Raw genomic sequence first — 22,116 nt, forward strand, 5'->3', positions numbered from 1 at the left:
TCAATCACACTCCAGTCAACAAGCAGACTGCGTTTGATGGTCTAATGTGGGACAAACTGCGAGTAGAGGCCGGTTGAAACTCACACCACTATCCTCTGATGAAAACAAACACACCAGAAGAGGAGCCGCGGCCCGCAGGTGGGCGGGGAGCGCTCGGTTCCGCGTTGGAGCCGCTGTCACCGCCGCAGCTCGCTGCTCAGCGCCGACACCAGGAAGTGCGAAGCCAGGCTTGTTTCTGCAGGCTGCACACACAGGCGAGCGCACGATGGTAGGCGAAGCTTCCGACAGTCTCATGTGTTTATGCTCCAAAAAACGCTGAAGTTTACCAGAAGTTTTTGACGCGTTTTGTAGAAACTCGTTTTTATTGTGGCTTTAAGTCAAAGTGCTGTATTAGACCTTTGTGCATTGTCATGAAAACACTGGGTCACGGTGCTTCCATTATTTCCTACATGCCTCAGACATGACAGGTGGAAGGAAAAAAAACAGCCAAAAACCAGCCTGTGCAAATAACTAAGAATACCTGCTATACAACTTCCTTGCCTGGGAGTCTGCAGCCATTTAGAGTTGTACTACATCTATGTGCATGTACAAACATTTGTTTTGAAATATGTTTATTCAGCTTAATTGCAGTATGAATCATTTAAAAAATGAATGGAAACTCAAAAATTGGATAACATGTTTTTCTGCAGTCTTGTGTAACACCTGTTGTTATTGCTGTTGAGCTGTAAGCTTCAGACTATGGCTTCCTGGCTGCAAGACAAAAGGCTCACATACTTTTTTCACATGCTCAGACTTTGAGAAACTAGTTTTTGTCCACTGCATTGTTCATAGCTATTCACAATCTTTAAATACAACCCTGCAGAACAGCTGACGTCACTCAAAATAGCAGAAAGCTCAGTTTCGAAAGGATCCCTGACTTTAAAAAAAAAAGAAGGAACTTGAAGAATTTGTTGAACCGCACAGAGTGATCATCATTAAAAGCTGATGTGGCACAATTCAAAGAGATGCTCTGCGTTTTTGGCAAAATGAAAAATTAAGGATGTTCATCCCCATACTTTAAAAACTCGAACCTGCCTTGAGACTCAGGGGAAGAACGCCTGACTTACAGTACAGATATTAGTGATCGGTTTCTTCCTGTTAATTCTATTTCCAGTGACTTGTTTCAAAATGAGTAAGAGGAAAGGCAAAGTGATCAGTGATGTGGGAGCTGTCAAGAGCCGCCGAGTGACAGCTGTGTGCACTGAAGATCTGCCAGATGATACAAACCATCAGCGGCCGTCCTCCAGCATCTTCACTCACTCTGCCACAGTGAGTAAATTAACAGTCAGACAGTCTTTACCTCTCACCAGCTCATTCGATGTCATATAATGATTTCTGTATCTCTTTTAGGGAGACATTGGCCTCATTGAAAGCATCACTCTAAAGAATTTCATGTGTCACCACTTCCTCAGTCCCTTCCACTTTGGGCCCAATGTGAATTTCATTGTGGGAAACAATGGAAGTAAGAACTGTTTCTCTCCATGTTATGTGATCTGCTGTTGACTTGTGTGGCTTGTGTGTTTAACACATCCCAACCCGGCTGTGGTGGCAGGCAAATCCACAGGATGTACTCTCTGTGAATGACAGCAACATTATGCATTTTTGTCGGTTTAACAGGACATTTTGTCAATTAATATCATGTAGGAGTGTAACTGTTGTCCGCTGTTTTAGATAGATGGACTAGAGCCACATGGAAATTCTTATATATTACACTGGGGAACACAATTTTTGTTGAGTTAGGTCTGACAGCTGTTTTTAACTAATTTTTGGGTGCGGAATCCAAAACTGATCTCAGTTTTTCTCTATCACGTCAAGTTTTTGAACTATAGGATCCCTGTTTTCTTAAAAAATATGAAAAATACTGTACTAAGATGGAATAGTTACAAGCTTTGAAAACTAAAAAAACAGCATAAAATGAAATAGAACTTACAACGGTATGTCCATGGTTAAGAGAAAAGCCAGCGCAAATCCTCTTAATTCCTACTATGCTAGCTTTCTGTTTGCAGATATTGATAGTACTGACCTATTGGGAGCTGCACACACAAGTTGCCACGTAGCTGTTGATGAGTCCAATCGTAATCAGCTGGCAAGTCTTACTACAGCTGATCAGTGGAGCTTTGCTCATCTGGAGGGTGAGCTGTGGAGAAAAAACTTGACGTGCTAGAAAAAGACTGACTGCAGTTTTGGAATCAGCTGCCAATTTTAGTTTTAATCAGCTTAAAAATCTAACTCAACAGAAATTTTTTTCAAATTGTTCCCCAGTGTTATTATTAGAAATCATTACTTTATACAGTGTATCCCACCAAAGGCTGCAACTAACTATACTTTTGATTATTGATTTTTCTGCTGATTATTATTGTCTTGATTAATCGTTTGATGTCAGAAAAAAAGGGAAAAAAAATTTTCACCAACTTAATCCAGAAAATATTAAATTTAATATCACATTACACAAAGAAAAGCAGCAACTATCCAGGAATGTGTAGCTTTTTGCTTGAAAAATGATTATGAAATGATTAATTATCAAAACAGTCCCCGATTACTTTTTATGATGATCTGCTACCTGATTAATTAACTAAACATTGCAGCTCTAATTCCACCTAATTAAGATTGTTCCCTCTTATTATTTATTAGAATAATCACTGTCTGAATAGGACGTGTTGTTTTTCTGATCTTTTTATGTCGATTAAGCTTTTACTCATAAATAATTAATTATTAATAATCACATCTGTTGCATAACAGGAAACTTAAATTATAATATGATGTATAATATAACTGGGCTACACGTATGTTTTATATACTTTGTCAGGCTTCTGCATAAAGTCATCTGTTAGTTCATTTCTTGTTCATCCCTTTGATGACTAAGAATTTGTGTATTCAGCGACAGCTCTCCTGAAGCATCAGTGAATGTGCGATTTGCATTTATTTGCCTGCAATCTTTCGTTCTACTTGTGCACTGCTACCTGTCTGTGATATGCTTCCCGTGCACTGATTAAATCACTCACCCTTGTTTCAAAATAAATTCTCAGGTGGAAAAAGTGCCATCCTGACGGCTCTGATTGTCGGCCTCGGCGGAAAGGCCACCGTCACTAACAGAGGAGTGTCGCTGAAGGATTTCGTGAAGAGTGGTGAAAAGTAAGTCAGAGTATGAAATGTGAAATCCAGTCATGAAGGTCCTTCAATGTCCCTTAATTGTGTTGTTGTAAATGCTGTAGTATGGAACTGGTACTCGAACAGTTTACTCTGCTCCTCAGTACTGCAGATATAACAGTCAAACTGAGAAACAGAGGACCAGATGCTTATAAAAAGGACGTCTACGGCGACTGCATCTCCATCGAGCATCGCATCTCAAGTGATGGAAGTCGGACCTGCAGGCTGAAGAACAAAGCAGGTGACTTTCCTGAGTTACAGATTCTCTTCATGTCAGGCTGAGTCAGTCCCAGTCTTATTAAATCTTCCCTTCATTTCAAATACTCCAGACGCACTTGGGAGCGAAGACAAAGCACTTCGGTCAGACTGTCATCTCCCAGCACTGTATACATTCTTTACTCTCGGTCAGGAATTTTCCCCTGTAAACTCACATGCATGCATTTTATATGCATGGCACTGTTTCCCTGTTTTCTACCATTCGTGTCTTATGTTTACATTCACATCTGCACTGATGTTTTTCAGAAGTTGTAAATGTCACAGAGTTATTCTATAAATAAAAGGAGCTAGAACTGCGTTTGCCTCAATACCAGTTACTGATTGAGCTCCCAGAGAACCTTGCCTCTGAACATGGTCCATAGACGGAGGACGTGGGTTAATAAGTTCTCAACCTGAGTAGATATTTAAACGACACATGCTCTCTATTCACTTTATCAGGGGTGGTCATGCTTCACTCCACAGCTGTCCTTCCTCTTTCCAGTTGTAATGTGCAGGGCTGCAGCTCACTATTGTTGTAATTAATTCAATTCAATTCAATTCAATTTTATTTGTATAGCGCCAAATCATAATATACATTATCTCAAGGCACTTTACAGGGTAAGGTCAAGACCTTACTTTGTTACAGAGAAAAACCCAACAGTTCCCACAACGAGCAAGCGCTTGGCGACAGGGGGGAGGAAAAACTCCCTTTTAACAGGAAGAAACCTCCAACAGAACCGGGCTCAGGGTGGGGGGGGGGGGCCGTCTGCCTCGACCGGTTGGGTTTAGGGGAAGATAGAAAGAGGGGGAGGGGGAGGAGAGGGGAGAGAAGAGAGAGAGACCAGGAACAGCTGTGTCGGTAATGGCGTTATTAATAATAAAGACAGGTAATAGTAATAGTAAAGATGAGTAGTGGTGGATCTGGATCCTGCTGCTCCCGAGGCAGAGATACCTGCAGAATGAGGACAGAGAGAGGGAGAGAGAGGAGAAGCACAAAACTACGGGAGAGAAAAAAAAAAAACAAAGTTAATGGCATGAAGTCATTGAGAGAGAGAGGGGGAGAGAGACAGAAATAGGGAGAGAGCGCCCAGTGAATCATGGGAATCCCCCAGCAGTCTAGCTCTATAGCAGCATAACTAAGGGATGGGTCAGGACATACCCGAGCCAGCCCTAACTATAAGCTTTACTAAACAAGACAGTTTTAAGCCTGATCTTAAAGGTAGAGAGGGGGTCTGCCTCCCGAACCCACACTGGGAGCTGGTTCCACAGGAGAGGAGCCTGATAGCTGAAGGCTCTGCCCCCCATTCTACTCTTACTAATCAATTCAATCATCGATTAATCTACCATTTGTTTTGTTTTTCATTAATCTATTAATTGTTTTGTCCGTAAAATGCTAGAAAGTGGTGAAAATGATTTCCCACAGCTCAGGATTATGTAATCAAATAACTTGTTTTGTTTAGTTCACTGTTATTAGTTGATTAAGAAATGCATCAGATCCTCACATCCTCATTTTAATTTAGCCATTTTTGCTGCTCTGCCAGTTTTGTATTAATTATTTTTATGCAGTTTATATTCTCATCTTCAGAGCAGTAGAGATGTTAACCACATTATTTGTTATTTGTTTAAGGACAACTTATTTCAAACAAGAAGGAGGAACTGACCGCCATTTTGGATCACTTCAACATCCAGGTACTGACTGTCAAGCTGGAAAAAAAGTGATTTTTTTCTTTTGCAGCTTTTTACTTTTGGTGAATGCATTTGTTTTATTGTCTAACATTTTAAATATAGCAATTATTTTGGTTGTTGCACACAAGTCACATACTTTAAAGCCTCAGCAGGACATTTGTTTGTGTATTCCAGTTGGATAATCCAGTGTCCATTCTCAACCAAGAAATGAGTAAACAGTTCCTGCATTCAAAAAGTGAATCAGACAAGTATAAGGTACAAGATCACCACGTTGATTATGAGCTCTGAATTTGAATGAAGATTACATCTGTGTGTAGAGAAGCTAATGTGACCGTATATTTTTTTCTAGCGTGTCTAAATAAACACTGTTGTTTGTCATTTTTAGTTCTTTATGAAAGCAACTCTGCTGGAACAGATGAAGAGGGATTACATCCATATCAAGCACACTAAGACAGTCACACGACAGCAGGTTGAGAAACAAGAGGAGGTACAGTGTTTAACGCACCAGCCACAAACCCACTGATTTACCAGCTGTTCCGTAATTTATAGTTTCAAATTTAAGGTAATATTTATGTAAAGTATGATACTTATTTTTTATTTAAACACAGTGGAAGTAATTGTTTTCTGGAAGTGGAAGATTTAAGCGCTTCATATCAATTCATGTATTTAAAGGAGCTGTTTGTGAGTTTTGCTATTGCTACATAGCCAGCGTTCGCATAACGGGCTGTTTACCTGTGAATCTGGATGAGACATCAGCATCAAACAGCTGCTCAGAGGACGTTTTCTTACGTCTTGCGTTGTAAACTCAACACTGGCTGAAGCTTTCAGCAGGTCTGGTAAGTGAACAGCGGTTAATGCTAACGTTAGCTATGTAGCAATAGCAAAACTTGCTCGATAGCTCCTTTAAAAGGTATCCCAAAACCCATTGGTTTTGTTCAGCTTTTATTTTTTACTTTAACCGTTGTACTGTATCACTTCTATCTCCCTCTATCCCGTCTTCTTCCTCCCACCCCTTCCTTTGTACCTTCTGTTTTTTAAGTGCTGTATAAAATTTGCTTGTTTTTTTGTTATTTTCCAATAAATCTTTTTTTTTTCAATTTTTGTCTTCAGTGTCTCAAGGACCTGAAGCAAGAGTTTCTACAGAGGAAAGAGAGGTATGAAAATTTATCGTCCTTCAGTGAGATGAAGGAGGTGTTGGAGAATCTGAAGAAAGCAATGGCTTGGTGTTTGGTAAGAATTTACCCGTCATCAGTTTATGAAATAAACCAAACACTTAAGTAAGAGTTTCTAAGAGTAGTCAGAGCTTCTTTATAATTTAATAAGTTCTGAGGACTGTGCAGACAGTATGAAAAGAAACAAGAAATAAAACATATTACCTAACATTTCCATTGGGCTCATAGCCTTTAATAAATTGCTGCACTTGAACTTGCACTTTTTTTTTTAATCATCACTTTCAGGTCAGAGACAAGGAGCAGTTGGTTCAACAATTGAGGGAGGACACTGAAAGGGAAGAGAATAATTACAAACATCAGGAAAACCTTCAGCTCTGTCAGGTGAGTCATGAGTGTTCCTCTTCTGTTAAATATATACAAGTCTATTTATAAGTGTTGGAGCCCTTCAGACCTTCGCCACTGTATAAACCGACCCGCCTTACGTCATTGGATTTTCATGTTTACAGCAGTTGTCCTCCACCGAAGAACACAGTCATTGATTTTACACATTGTCTTTTAAGGCACTGTCGTTCTTTTCTCTGTCTTATCTCACACACAGACTAAGGTTATACAAATAGAGAAGAGGCTTCAGAGCATCAAAAGCAGAATTGACAGTCTGAGAGAGGAGCAAGAGTCCCAATCAGAGGACAGTCTCGCGTTGAAGGAGCAAGTGAAGGTCATTAGCAAAGCTCACAAGGAGCAGGAGGTACTGACTCGGAAGTATAACAGCCTGGTTCTGTGTCTGTGCAAAGCTGTGTTTTTTTTTTTAATTTCAAATATATCACGTCTTCATAATTTATATTGGTTAAAGAGACATAATCTTTTCCCACAGCTTGTTTATTTTCGGGCTGTGAACAAACTCAAACAGTCAGAACAGGAGCAAAACCTTCTTCAGGAGAAAATTAACAAGGCAAAAACCAGGTAGGGAGTAGAAATGTGAAAGAAAGTCTTTAAAGTGATGTCTTTACCTTCATGCAGATATGCATTCTGTGAAATTATAGATATATTATTACTGTATTTTAGCATAAGCCTGAACAGTGATGGAGAGACAGAATATACAAAACGACAGAAGACTTTATCTAATGTGAAAGAGCAGCTCGCAGAGCTGGAGAACAAGTGCACACAGCTCAATCAAGAGATCAAGACCAAACATCAGACTCTTTTCAAAGGAAAGGAGGAGCGGGACAAACTGAGGTACAAGAAAATTATATTTGCTTTCACACAAACTTTCTGCCAAGGAGGTGTAGTTTGAGAGTCATGTGAGTGGGAGTCAATTTTATCCACACTTCTGTGAAATTTCACGATCAGGCTCTGTTTGTATTCACCAGACTGGAGGAAAGAAATATCCAGGTTTTGTATGAGTCCAAACTGAAGAGGAAGAATCAGCTCCTCGCCAGCCGATCCAACAAACTGAAGCGGTTTGGAGATCATGTACCCGACCTGCTGGGTTCCATCGCTGAGGCGTTTGCTACAGGACGCTTTCACAAGAGACCCATCGGTCCAATAGGTGACTTTCATTTCTGTGTTTAGTTTGACTTCCTCTCCATTACAAAAGAGACTGGGTGGTACTTAAAGGAACAGTTTGACACTTACTTATTGAGAGTAAGGTGAGTAGATTGATACCACCGTTGATACCTCTAGCTTAGCTAGAAACAAGGTTCATATTTTCCATTACAACATGAGTGTTGGTATCAATCTTCTCATCTAACTCTCTGCAAGAAAGCGAATTAGTGGATTTCCACATTGTTGAACTATTACTTAAAACTAAATCAGTCATTGTTTAAGTTATTTTTTAAAGTTATTTTTTGGGCATTGCCATTATTAGATAGAACTAGAAGAGACAGACAGGAAATTAAAAGTCAACAGATAAATTAAATGATTCACCCTACAGATAATTAGTGTTTGTGCAGTTAATCAATGTGTTAAAAGTACTTTATTTTTTTCAAATGTTGGAAATCACATCATTTAAAAGATTTGAAGTGAATTAATTGTACAAATTGTAATTGACAGTCTGTTTGTTTTCAGGTGCGTGTATCAGTTTGAAGGATCCCACCTTAGCCGTAGCCGTGGAGTGCTGTCTGCGCAGCTTCATGAAGGCTTTCTGCTGTGACAACTACAAGGACGAGGCCGTCCTTCAGGAGCTCATGTCTCGCTATTATCCAAAGGGCAGCAGACCGCAGATCATCGTCAGCCCTTTCTCTGAAAAAGTTTACAACATACATGGACGGTCAGCAGCAGCATTTCAGACTAGTTGATCTTTTTTCTCGCCTCATTTTCTTTTAAAGTCGTTTGTCCAGCACATTTTAGAGCCACATTTTGGTTTTACTTCTCTGGTGTTTTGTAGGAAAGCATCTCATCCTGAATACCCATCTGTGCTGGACATATTCACAGCAACGAGCCCCATCGTCATCAACTGCCTGATAGATATGAGAGGGATTGAATCAATTCTGATAATCAAAGTTAGTATCTCTCAAACACAAGTTTATGCTGAATATTGCACGAGTGAATATTTTCATAGCAGTGGAGTCGTTATATTTTTGTTTCATCGTCAACATCTGACCTGTGTTTGATCGTAGGAGAAAGACAAAGCCAGGAGGGTCATGCAGCAAGGTCGACCGCCTAAAAACTGCCGTGAGGCCTTCACTGTGGAGGGCGATCAGGTGTATCCGAACCGTTATTACACCTCTGACTTGAGCATGGCCAAATATCTCGGCGGGGATCTTGAAAGTGAAATAAGGTAACTAAGGTACTTTTTACATCCACAGATCTGCAATACGCACCAGTGATGAAAAAAAAATGGTTTCTGGCAAACTGTTTCATTTAGCTAAGTTTTTAACCTTGTTAACATGTCTGTTTGATATTTTTTATTTAATACAAGACATGTCGCCATGACTGTGTATTTCCACCTTAGAACTGCAGGGAACCAATGACAGTCTCCTAAAAACAGAGTCACACAGCCAGGGTTTCATATAACGTATAGCATATAACATATAACCTGTCAACCTGCAGGAATGGTGCAAAATAAACTGAAACAGTGTTAGTACAGAGAGCAAGAGTTTTCATTAGCACAACCACTAACACTGTGTCAGCTACTGCCACTTACAAGCTAACAAACAACATAAACAAATAAAAGATAACTATGCTAACCGTTCTGATCCGTCTGCTAGTTGCTTATTTTGGTCCCAACACGTCTGACTGAGGCTCAAACATGTAGCTGAGTCTCTCCAGTGTTTCCTCCACTAACTATCTTGATACACTCTGCTCTTTCACCTGTTAACCTAGTGCAACCAGCAGTGGTGGGTGGGGGCACAAGGCCTGATGTGAAATTTCTCAATGAGGAAGTAAGAGTGGATGTGGGTCCAGGCCACAATATTAATTAGAGCAGAGTATTTTTCCATAGTTTAAAACATGTCTTGAGAATAACTAGTATGTGTATATGTGTGTGTGTGTGTGTGTGTGTGTATATATATATATATATATATATATATATATATATATATATATATATATATATATATATATATATATATATATATATATATATATATATATATATATATATATATATAAATGTCTCCTTTACATCATACATGCATGCCTGATACTATTGACATAGTCTAATTAGTAGTGGCTCCAATGTTCCAATGCATAATTTGACACTTACATTTAGTGAAATACTCAAACCTAAAGCTTTATATTTTTATTGGCTTCCCCCTAATGTCAAATGTAATTTATATGTTTTACGAGTTTTCAAAAGAGGACATAATGTGGCTGTTAAATGTGGTACATTTACGAGTGTGTGGGGTCTTGAGTTGAGATGAAGTCAATGCTGCCTGTCACAGTATGTTGGAGTCAGACCTGGAGAATCACCAGGCTCAGCTGTCCAGGTTCCAGTCCCACGTGTCCTCTGTGACTGAGGACATCATGAGAATGGAGAGCGAGCTGAACAGCACCATCATGACCCTGAAGAGGACTCTGGTCAGTGAAGCGTGCTCTAGCTGGATGTGCATGACAATCTACTGCTTGGTTTTCATTTCACTTTTCTCTGCTCACTCTTTGGATTTCCTGTCTTCCTCCTCCTCTTGCTTTCTCTCCGCTTCCCTTTGTGCTGTTTGTGAAAGGAAGGATTGATTATATAAATGCCATGTCATCAGAAATAATTTCACTGTTTTCCTTTGTTTTTAATGCAGGCCTCTGTTAATCAAGTCAAGGCAACAATAGCTGAGCTGGAGACAGCTGGTGAGGAGCAAACTGATGACATCAGCTCCTTGGTAATAATTTAGATTTTATTCCTACCCCAGTACAGGACACCATGGATTATGGAAGTCTAATGTCTTCAGATATTTCTTGCAGGAAGAAGTTGCTCACGAGAACCAACAGAAAATCCAGGCAGAAGAACAAACTGTTCATGAAGCAAAGAAAGAGCTCGACAAGCACCAGAAAATGGTGGAAGACGTAGGCTGCAAGTACTCATCAGTGAGAGAACGAATTGATCAGCTTTCTGAGGAAATGGAACCGTTGAAGGTACAGTCTCACATTGTTGTTTCACTTTGTTCACAGACTAAAAAAAGATTGCTGACAACAGCTCTCTGCAACACTTGTGTGCTTTTGATGTTACATCTGTTGTCTGCTCTTAAATGTTTTTGATCTGTGAATCATTTGAATTTAAAGTTTTTTTCTCTTGTATAATGTGCCCTAAAGTAATCTGTAGGGATGTAGTCTTTATTTCATGCTGGTTTAAACCACCAGAAGTGGTGATAGTGAAATAGATTTTTATTGTTGGCCTCTACAGGATGAGCAGCTGAAACTGGAGGCAGAGTGCGCAAGGCATGAACGAAACCTGAAGATTTTAGAAAACACACTGAAGTCTTATGAAGACAACGTCCAAGCTATGAAAAGTGACCTTGCACAAAGAGAAGAAGAGTTACAGGTAACAAAAGCTTTACCTAATCTGACATTACATCTACCAAAGACTTATACTGGAGGCTTTTTTAGCTGTGCATTTTATATCAAACTCACTTGATGTATTTAAGTTACAGTAAGATATTCAGGTCTGCTAGCAGTTAGTAAACTCAACCGAGCAGACGATTTAGTTCTGTAGCTCTCACCAGTGAAATTCAGAGTTGCCAGACTCTCATCAGGCATCACATGTGATGACAGGAATATGTGGCCAAAGCCTCAAAGATCAGTCCTGAACGGCAGCAGGCGCCCGACAGCACCAGAAGCGTCGACATAGAAATCACTCGGCTGAAGAAGAAGATGAAGGTGTACGAGAGCAGCCACGGCGAACACGAGCAGGTGGTCAGGTGAGAAATCCTGAAAACATCTGGAACCAGTTGTTACTTCACACCCACCACACTGATTTTAGTTGGTAGTTAATTCAAAACACCTCTCACAGAGCTGCTCTGCCTGTGAGTCATAACTAATTTTAATGTTTGATTCTCACTGCCTCAGTTTTTCCACAAGCAGTTTGACTGACTGCAAATGTAACATCATCCATGTCAATGCATTTATAAAATACATGTAAATCAGTGGTGAAATGTACATGTACTCAAATACTATGTTTAAATACAAATTTAAGGTACTTGTGCCTAATTTGATTATGTTTATGTTATGCTGCTTTAGACCTCTACTCTTATAATTTAACACACACATATATATGTGTGTGTGTGTGTGTGTGTGTGTGTGTGTGTGTGTGTGTGTGTGTGTGTGTATGTATGTATGTATATATATATATATATATATATATATATATATATATACATACATACATACATACACACACACACACACACACACACACACACACACACACACACACACACACACACACACACACACACACACACACACACACACACTGCAATACAACAGTCAAGAACATTTATGGGTGTAGGCTAAATAACAGAAATACCCTTCTGTCTAATGCAATACAGTTCAGCAGCATCACAAACTGCATCATCAGGTTGCATCAACACCTCCCCCACTATGACCTCCATGGGGGAGGATCTATTGCAGGACTGTTGTGTTATCAGCTGTAGCTAGGTGTACCTAATCAACTGCCAACTGAGTGTATATAAAAAAACATTGTACTGTTTACTGTTGTGCTTTTTTTTGAGCGCTGTAACCACAGATGACTTTACATATACAAAACATATGATGAGCTTATGAACTATGATGTGTTGTTACTGATTAAATTATGCAACAGTATAAAAAATAGTAAATAATAATAATATAATTACGTACTATATCAAAGGATTTCACTCACAGGGGACATTTGTCAGAAGAGTTAAGAGCTTCGTTCTGCCTCATCGTGGTTTTCAGCAGGTTTACAGCAGGTTTCAGTTTTAGTTACCATGTCAGACAAAAATTATGTAACTGTCCACTGAGGTTCAACTCAACCAATAAAGTTTCTTCTGCCGCTGACAGCTTTTTCTACTGCATACCTCAATCCAATCTGCCCGTCGGCCATCACTAAATCATCTTCTGCCCTCATTTTACATGTGCACACTGACGGCTGAAGTCAGAAAATATTTAGGCTACGCCAATTTCTTCCCTCTGCCCTCATTAGGGAGTATGCCGAGGCCCTGGCTCTCTACAGAGAGAAAACCAACCAAGTGAGAGACCTGCGGAGGTTCATCGACCGCCTCGATAACATCATGGCAGACAGGCAGAACAGATACAAAATAATGCGTAGGTAAATAACGACCTGCTACATTTGAAAAACAACTTAAAGACGGTGCCTAACTGGCAGAGGAAAAGTGCTGCTCCTGTCTGATGCTTTCTTCCTCCTGCAGGTCTCTCTCTGTCAGATGCAAGTTATACTTCAACAACTTCCTGATAAAGATGAACTGCTGTGGCTCAATGATTTTTGATCACAACAACGAGACACTCTCAATCTCGGTACGTCTGTTTATCTGTCACTGTTTATCAAAAGCATAGATACAGTAGTAGTGCCTCTGTCTGCCTTAAAGCATTTATTGTGTAGCATGATAGTTTTTTTCTTTGCTTAATAAAGGAAATACAATTTCTGAGATATTTAATTGTAAGTTTTACCAAATCAAAATCAAAAAAGACTCTTAATTGCGAAAAATGATGAGAAAACACTTGAAGGTAGTGATTTTAACACACTAATTTTAAATCCTGGTGGCAAGATGCTGACCATGTTCTCGTCTCAAGTCCACGTCATCCTCTCATTTTGTCTCTGCTCATAAATAACCTAAAAAAACTGGAACCTGCTACAGGACCTGCCTTTTTTTTTTTTTAAATTTTGCTTCATGGAAAAAACACTGGTGCATATTACAACCTGTTGTGACACATGTAAAAGGTGAAGCCTCCAGGCAGGGAGGATGATGTTGTGAGTGACATGAGGTCGCTGTCTGGGGGTGAGCGCTCCTTCTCCACCGTTTGCTTCATGCTCTCCCTGTGGGAGATCACCGAATCCCCCTTCAGATGCCTCGACGAGTTCGACGTCTACATGGTGAGTACACAAAGTAGACATCAGAAACACAGTGAGAGCTGACACACTTCATTTGTGTAAAGCCAAGAAAATAAACGTAGCTAAAGTTTGGCGTTGACTTGCTTTGATTAACAAGTCCCCTTCGTTTTTCTTGGCAGGATATGCACAATCGGAGAATTTCTCTGGATCTGCTCCTGGAGCTGTCAGAGCGGCAGCACCTCCGCCAGTTTATCTTCATCACTCCTCTGACCACCAGGTGGCGCTCTACTTGATGTTTGTCTCTGTTTTCATGCTGTTCTTTCCATTACTTTTAACTTTTCATTTTACATGATTTCTTTAAACTCCTCCTCCACACAAAAATGTGTTTTTCTTATTATTACTTCTCTTGGATGTTTGATCTTCCCTTTGCAAAATGATCTATATACAGAGTTTGACACTACAGGGATGTTTTCACATTTACCTGCTGAAGTTTCTCTGTGCTCGCTTTAAATCTCAGTTTAAGGATTTTATGTACGAGCATGATTTTGTCGGACTCCACAACTAGTTTGAAGCCAGTCCTGGTCCAGTGCACAAGTGTGATGTGGAAACTTGAAACCTCCAGTTCACGTCCACTGAGAGTGGACTTGTTCGTGAAGTAGGAGACATCCTGTGTCCAGCAGTTAAACTTGAGAGATTAAAAGTCTTCATATTCACAGATAAAGTTTTATCAATGAGGGAGAGAATTTTTAACAAAATAACTGATTTTGGTTTATGTAAATGTAAATTTCAGACAAAAATTATCATTCAAAGCTGAATTATTTTTTACTTCTTAAAACATTATGTATTGAGGCTGAAGCAGCCTCCAGATAAACTGAAAGGTTTTAGTGCTCAATTATGTTCAGTTACACAAATTACATATTTATATTTAAAAAAATTTAAAAAATAAAAATAAATAAGAATTATATATATATATATATATATATATATAATATATATAATTTGTCAGTGTGTATTTTATTTTTCTGCTTTTAAGTTGTGTTTTATAAACTGATGTGTGAATTAATTTAAAACTATTTTTGAATTACAGTCTTTATTCATTAATGTTATTTCCTATCTAAATTGGTTTATTTAATTATATTGAATCTGTCCTTTAAATTAAGTTCATAATTACATAATTCAAATGCTAATTTAGATAATAATTTTCATTTTTACAAAACCATGAGAAAAATCTATTCGTTACGTCAGCACACTCTTTCTCTAAAGTCTTAATTCAACATGTCATTAATGTTTGATAACTAATCCAATGAACCTGTGATTTGTGGCTTTCAGGAGTCTCCCCAAAAGCAGGCTCATCAAAATCCACCAGCTTCAAGATCCAGAAAGAAACCGGAGTGAAACGGGGGACGAAGATGTTTAGATGTTTAAATGTTTATGTGCACTATTACTGTCCACTTCAGTATTTCTGTATGTGTCTGTGAGTTGCTGTATGTAAAGGTCTCTTGTGTTTGCAGAGATACATTTGTGACTAAATAATGATCTACAATTTATTCTTGTTTTTTTTTTTTTTTTTTGTTTTCACTGGGAAGGCTTTGTTTTTGTCCCCTCCAGGGAGACCAGGGACTTTTAGGTACGACAGTGTTGATGAGTTGGTCTGTTGAAACTCTTGTGGTCCGTTTGGTTTGGGTGTAAACAGCAGTAATACCTCTCGGTGCTGCTCGCTGGACTCTGAGTTTTGGTTTTAATGTTCAGAATATTTATCATCAGCACATTTAAAGTAGAAATAAATTCCAATATGAGTGAAAAACACTCAAAGGTCATACACTGTGCAACTTTAAACCTGAAGCGCTGTTTGTGCTCACTATACACTGACTAGTGTCATTTTTTTAAAACATTTTATATGTTTTTATGAAATTGAGTTTTTTTTTCTTCGTTTTGTGATTGAAGTAATGCAACAAATTAACTTAACTTCTGAATCCTTTATGTGTAATGTGTGTCATTTGTGTAATACGGTACCTGAAGGTGTTTTTGAAAACTGTTTTTTACCTCAGGAGTCTGGTACCACAAGATTTTGAATCTGTGAAACCAGGACTCCTCTCAACCATTCAGTGTTTCTATATTTACAACAGGCAGTTAGAATCTGTAGAATTTGCTCCTCATCACTCATCCCACTGTTAACTGTCATTTCCACAAAAAAGTGTAACCATTATTACAATAAATTTTACATAGAAATCTAAGGACTTTTTGTGTGGATCATAAGTTTCATACACACAGGGCTGTTCATCCATGCATTTCATTTATCCATCCATACACAACAACATACAGTATATTCAGCACAGTCTTCAAATCAAAAGCCGAGGCTGGTCGTCATTTCTTAGTTTCCATTAAGTGCGCTCGTCAGACTGGGTCTTTTGAAAAAGCCTGTTGATGGTTTATTCATTTTAATCACTACAGAATTAAGTTTGGGTGCAACACATGCCACATGTATAAAAGAATACAGTCACTTGTATTATGATTTTTCATATTTGATATAAACATTTACTAGACAAAGAATCCGACACGGTGACTGGACTGAAATGTATAAATAATACAGACATTAGTAATGTGATGGTTGGTTTCTGTAACGTTATCGACAGAACAGTGAAAAGCTTCTGCAGCCTCCACTGCTGTCAGTGGACCACAAGCAGACACTCAGTCCGTGCTTGCATAGCCTAGAAATGGGGAAGCAAAACTGTTGAAAGAGAATTTCGGCAATAACTTAAGCCTACGTCATCAACCAGCTGCTGCCTCTGTCACTGAAACGCTCTTTCAAAAGCTTCATCAAGCACCTCTCCTGAGGGTCCTGCATCTTTAATGGTCGCTGCAAACGGAATAAATTAGAAGATGAGACCTTTCAATAAAAAGTTTCTCTTTACAAAAAAGTTTCAGGAATGCAGTGTGTCCAGTAAACATATAAGAGGCTTTTTTTCCCCCGCCCCTTGTTGCTGCATTGGAAGTGGAGCCCCTCTCACAAGGTCCCCGGCCCAGAGAGTGATCTCCCAGCATCGGGGTGTAAAGCCAAGACTGTACTCATTTTGCAGTGCTCTTCATTTCTGTAAACATGTTGATATGTACAGAGTTAAGTTATTTAAGTCTAAATCAAATAAGCAGCCTGAAAAAAAAGAAGCCAATTTGGGATCGTTGTGGGGAAGAATGCACGAGTACTGTGCCTAATGACAGCGGTAATTTTGGCCTCTCCTCCAGATTAAGTGGCAGCAGTACAAATAAAATCATGAGGGGATGATGCTCCATAAATATATTTATGCTCATCCCAGAAGCCACTGAAGCAAAAGCATAATACTATGTTTACGTGAAAGCTCTTCCTCGGTAATTAGCCAACTGCAACCCAAATACTATACTTTCAAAAACTCAAGTGTCACACATACACGTGGACCGAATGGAGGGAAGCATGCTCCCACATTACTGGTGATCTAATGGTCTGATGAGTCACATACTGTACATCCCATGCAACAATACTAAATGAATTTTTTGGAGGGTTTCTCTTTTATAACCACCTAGAGATGCAAAAGGTAAGAGATTATATTTTTTTGACACATAATATATGCATGCAAAGAACCTGCTCCTCTTGGTCCCATCGTGTGAAAACATCTGGAACAGACAGGAGCCTCTCTATTCTCCAAGAGCTCAACAAGTCTGGATAGCAGAGACAGTTACAATTATCATAGGAATTATTGTTTTGTTACTATTATGTAAAGCGTACAGTAGTCGCAGCAGTGAACACTGGGGATCCTAAATACTGCAGGAACATAATTTAATGCAGTGCTCCACTGATATACAAGCTAGGGTTGAATGAGAATGTTTAGGGTTACTGTGCACGAATCACATTGGCATGTTTTGAAATAGAAATGTATGATATCTTATAGCTATATTCAAAATTATTCAGCATTTGACATTCTCATGCATACAACCACAAGAAGCGAGTCCATTGAAAAATAGTCCAAGCATTGTTTTGTTTTTTTTCCTGTGGAAATGGCAGAGAACCTAATGAGACATTAAAACATGTGCTGCTGTCCAGAGTGTGTGGATTACAGACGGGGAGAGGAAGCGAGCGGGGTGGGGTGGGGTTGGAGGTGGGGGGTGTGGGGGGGCTCACTTCTGCATGTCACACTGCAACAGGAGCACGATGGATGGGTCGCTCTTCGCCGCCTCTTTGAACTCCTCCAACGAGATCTGGTCGTCGTTGTTCTTATCCATTTTGCTGAAGATCTTGTCCACCCTCTGCTCCGGTGTCAGGCCGTCCTCGTTCATCTTCATCATGATCACAGTGCCCACCATTTTGTAGATGGCCTGTGGGTGAGACGCAGTGAGAAATTAGCAGAGGGTTGTGGTTGATTATGTAATCCAGTGAAGCCCTCATGTGTTCGTTTGGATCAGTGATTTCCAGCCGGGGGTGCTGGCACCCCAGGGGGTACTTCTGCAGGGTTACCAAGAGCTGCAGGGAAGGCTAAACTGATTCATTCAACTCAATTAAACGACATAAACTAACAATCCAGTTTCATAAACTTGTATTTGTAACAGCCAAATAGGATTACAAATTGGTGTGAGGCTAATTGTAAATTTAGCTGAAAGGTCAAAATAATGGATAGATGGTTAAAAGTAATGGATAAACAGCCGTGATGGAAAGATGGTTTCCATTAGCTTCAAGTGATGGTTTAAACTGTACAAATAGCAAATAGTAAGGGTTGAATGCTTAAAAAACATGCAGCTTCTGCGCTCACAGTGGTAGTAGTGCAGAGGCCAACTTGATAATTCAATTGTATGAATTGTATGAAATCTCTTTCTAGTGTTAAATAGCATCCATGCTGTATTTCTGTGGGGCAATGGCAGACAAAAAAAAGGCTGGATGTAGATGGGAATGACGCACACGCCATATTTATCACTACAGGAAGTGTCAATATGCTCCAGTATCTCTGAGACCGATCAGATTTACTATACTCGTTGTGTTTCCAGAAATGGCTCAATGTAATTCAATACGACTGCAGTTTTGTCGTTATGAAACTGCGTCTGTGCTCAAGGCGCTGCAGGTGTGCAGGAGGCTGATAATGACCAAAATCAGAGCCGCGCCCCTGATGAGCGAGGGCTTAATGACTGGATAATCCCTCACCTCGATTATCTCCAGCATCTCCACTCTGGTGATTTTGCCGTCGCCGTCCAGGTCATACATGTTGAAGGCCCAGTTGAGTTTCTGCTCGAAGCTGCCGCGGGACGTGATGGACAGGGCGCAGATGAACTCTCGGAAATCAATGGTCCCGTCTCCATTTTTGTCAAAGGTTCTGAAGGCGTGTTGTGCGAATTTTGACGCATCACCATAAGGGAAGAACTGCAAACGTGGGAGAGAGGCGTTCAATAATTCAACCAAGGGCTGTTGTGACAGCAGTCATAGCACCAGTTTTTCTAAATATTCACAGGAGAGGACGTGGTTCACACAAACCTTGACATAAAGCTGCTGGAACTCCTCCAGATTCAGCCTGCCAGTGGGGCAGTCTTTCAGGAAGCCTTTGTACCACTGCTTCAGCTCGTGCTCATTAAACTCTGTGTTCTTCACCAGATCCTCCATCACCTCTGGAGTCAGCTTGCTGTTCTGCTTTCCCATGGTTCCTGTGGTGCAAGAACACGTGAATAATGCATTTATCTATGCTTGAGCGATGGCAGCATGAAAATCTGTAGCACAGCACAGAAAACTAGCTTTAAAAAAAAATCCACGTAGTAGAAAGAGTAAATGTTTTATTTATTTATTTTTTTTGTGTGTGTTGTCGAGGGGGGGCGAGTATTTCCCTGGTGCTCGTGTTCTATTTCTGTCCCCTCAGCCTGTTTGTGCCAGCCTGTGGCCTGGGTAGCACTGACCTGGATCATCACTGTCAGAGCAGATCCAGTTCATCAAATGTTCGATCGCCGCTATCAAGTTTCCACTGAAAACACTGTCCCATAACCCGACAACGACAACAAAGCCTGCGCTCGGTTGTAAGAGAGGCACCGCTGCAGCAAACCCAGAGGCCTGAGTGCGGACACCATGCACACAGAGTGCACACAGGCCCCTCTGTAATCTGGATCAGTGGGGAATATAGCTTATAACAGAGTGGTCTGTATGTAATATAGTGTTTAAGCCAGTTGTGGGCAATCCACAGACCAATCTGCCTGGATTAGTTCCTTATCCACACTGAGGGCTCCAACCTGAACCACCGCACCAGAGCAGCCTGTCAGAAGATTCATGAATTATTGACTCATGATGTGGGAAACGACTCAAACTGGGCAGGATTGCGTCAACTCCCAGTACATTATTTAACAAATGAGACAGCAGAATATCACTTGCACATGTGAACACAGGCCATTGTGAGAATAATCACTGCTTGACACCAACATATGGTCCACATCTCTGCAGCAGCAGCAGCAGCATGACAGCAGGCTGCACAGCTCCACCACCACCACCACCTCCAGCACCACCTCCAGCAGCAGCAGCAGCAGCAGCACTGCATTGGCTCAGGCCTCCCACAACAAACAGCACTAAATGTGTTGCTGCAGCTAAAATCAGTGCAAACCACAGCCTCTAATGTGCGTCCCCTGCGTGTCATATAACCGACCCCGACCAGCAGGACTGGTCATTATAGCAACCGATCTCGGGTTTAATCGCTAAAATAGGCTTCAGTGAATGACCTTGAGGACAAGCTTTTTTTTTTTTTTTTTTTTTTTTTTTTTGCAGGAAGATGACAAAACCAAATTGTTTGGCGGAGCAGCTGAGCTGAGGCTCGGCACCGTGTAACTGCGGTGTTTTCCACCGGCCGCCGGGGCCCCGGCTCGTCCTGCCGGGCACAGGCCAGCAGATGCCGTCAGTCTCCGGCTCCGGCAGCGGCGGAGCGCGGGGCAGAGCCGCTGCTGCATTCCGATGCAAACGACGCAGTGGGAGTATTTTCACATCACATCCCGCCATCCTGCTCTCCTGCATCCACATCTTCCCTGTGCGCACCGGGGCGAGGACAGATGCCACAAAATGTCACAAGCAAACACACAAAACCCCACAACCCGGGCCCCTGTGTGCCACCGCAGAGCCACCGTGGACGTGAATGTAAAAGCCAATTAATTACGCAAACCTTGATGGCATTTTGCTCAGATGATCCCCAGCTGTCCTGCTGTATTTCTGTTTTTTTCTGTCTGTCTGGTTGTTTCCAGGCAAAAAGCAAACAAGAAAAACCCCAGGCTTTATTTTAAGGGATGCGCAGGTGGCCAGTGTGCCAGCCCCCCCGCTCCATCCCATTCATCCACACTGAAGCAGAATATGAAACATAATGCGTGACACTTTCACACCAACCATCCACCCGCTCGCTGCATCCATAATCTGGAGCTGTAGCTCGACATGCACGTCCCCAGGCATCAGCTCTTACCTTCCTCAGCCTTTATTTGGCGATTCTCTATGGGAACAAATCTGCTCTGGCTTCTGCAAAGTACAGAAACCCCCCCCTTCCGATGGAAACGTTTGCCCAAAAGGGATTATTACAACACTGGTCGCCTCCTTAAAAAAAAAAAAAAAAAAAAAAACACACACACACACGCGCGCTAATGAAATGCCTGGATTTTCCCGACGTTATTCCAGATGCGGCGCAGCGGGGACCGACCCTCGGCAGTCTGCTCAGTCCGCACAGTCTGCAGGCGGCTACAGGAGCGCGGCGTCACCGTGTGCATCACAGCCCGACCACGAGCTCACTGCTGCTCCGTTTGGGTTCAGCTGGATGCTGTCACTTCATCACCGGATCCTCCAGTTTTCATCACCATCATCACCATCATCATCATCATCATCATCATCAGGAAATCAACATTCTGGTTGTTTGGAAAGAAAACAATGCGCCAGATTATGAGATGCATCCAGATTTGATGAAATAATTCACTCATCAGGAATTTTGAATCAATGGGGGGGGGGGGGTGTATTTTAGTCCTATGGTCATTAAACGCGCCTTTAAGAGGCATAATAGGATTTCGTGCTAAAACCGAGGTTGGAAAACAAACCAGGGGCCCCTAAAACCCCTCACTGTGCGGGGGGCCACAGCCAGGAGTCATGAGTCCAACTCCCCTCAGCTCCCCCCCTCCAGAGATTCTGAACACACACACACAAAAAAAGTATTTATTTGAATTTTTCATATTTATTCAGTTAACTGCACAAGTTTTCCAATTTCCCAGCATGAAGGTCTGAGGATTTATCCCAAAGGCAATGTCTCATAGTCCCAGAGCTTTCAGTCATATCCCCCGTCTTCTTCGTATATGTCCCCAAGGTTATGAGTGAGTCTGTGCTCTTTT

General features: G+C 40.9%; 2 protein-coding genes across 5 annotated transcripts; one reads left to right on the top strand and one right to left on the bottom strand.

Moving 5' to 3' along the window:
• The first annotated feature begins 6 nt into the window (after positions 1 to 6).
• smc6 (structural maintenance of chromosomes 6) lies at positions 7 to 16,010 on the top strand. Of its 3 annotated transcripts, XM_071498080.1 has the most exons (27): positions 8 to 268; positions 1,154 to 1,308; positions 1,390 to 1,501; positions 3,066 to 3,171; positions 3,291 to 3,427; positions 5,069 to 5,130; positions 5,302 to 5,382; positions 5,513 to 5,614; positions 6,238 to 6,357; positions 6,585 to 6,680; positions 6,898 to 7,044; positions 7,171 to 7,259; positions 7,362 to 7,532; positions 7,667 to 7,845; positions 8,364 to 8,565; positions 8,683 to 8,797; positions 8,915 to 9,075; positions 10,181 to 10,316; positions 10,529 to 10,609; positions 10,692 to 10,862; positions 11,131 to 11,268; positions 11,499 to 11,644; positions 12,910 to 13,035; positions 13,136 to 13,241; positions 13,666 to 13,818; positions 13,956 to 14,053; positions 15,106 to 16,010. In XM_071498080.1, exons 2-27 carry the CDS (start codon positions 1,168 to 1,170, stop codon positions 15,191 to 15,193), a joined length of 3,264 nt encoding a protein of 1,087 aa, XP_071354181.1. In that variant the 5' UTR covers positions 8 to 268; positions 1,154 to 1,167; the 3' UTR covers positions 15,194 to 16,010. The 3 variants fall into 3 exon arrangements, 2 of the variants coding, with proteins under 2 accessions (XP_071354181.1, XP_071354182.1); XR_011693635.1 differs by lacking the exons at positions 13,956 to 14,053; positions 15,106 to 16,010 and having other exon boundaries at positions 7 to 268; positions 12,910 to 13,031; positions 13,666 to 13,806; XM_071498081.1 differs by lacking the exons at positions 8 to 268; positions 1,154 to 1,308; positions 1,390 to 1,501; positions 3,066 to 3,171; positions 3,291 to 3,427 and having other exon boundaries at positions 5,280 to 5,382.
• Positions 16,011 to 16,180: 170 nt separating this feature from the next.
• On the bottom strand, positions 16,181 to 21,533 carry vsnl1b (visinin-like 1b). 2 transcript variants are annotated; one of them, XM_071498083.1, is made up of 4 exons: positions 21,210 to 21,533; positions 19,265 to 19,431; positions 18,938 to 19,153; positions 16,181 to 18,120 (listed from the first exon to the last, which is right to left on the bottom strand). In XM_071498083.1, the coding sequence occupies exons 2-4, from the start codon at positions 19,424 to 19,426 to the stop codon at positions 17,923 to 17,925; spliced, it is 576 nt and encodes a 191-aa protein (XP_071354184.1). In that variant the 5' UTR covers positions 19,427 to 19,431; positions 21,210 to 21,533; the 3' UTR covers positions 16,181 to 17,922. The 2 variants fall into 2 exon arrangements, with proteins under 2 accessions (XP_071354184.1, XP_071354185.1); XM_071498084.1 differs by lacking the exon at positions 21,210 to 21,533 and adding an exon at positions 20,919 to 21,105.
• Between the last annotated feature and the right edge of the window lie 583 nt (positions 21,534 to 22,116).

This window comes from Trachinotus anak, unplaced genomic scaffold (genome assembly GCF_046630095.1).
Source record: "Trachinotus anak isolate AG129_WGS33_773 ecotype Australia unplaced genomic scaffold, CSIRO_AGI_Tana_v1 ptg000015l, whole genome shotgun sequence".
Lineage (NCBI taxonomy): Eukaryota > Metazoa > Chordata > Actinopteri > Carangiformes > Carangidae > Trachinotus > Trachinotus anak.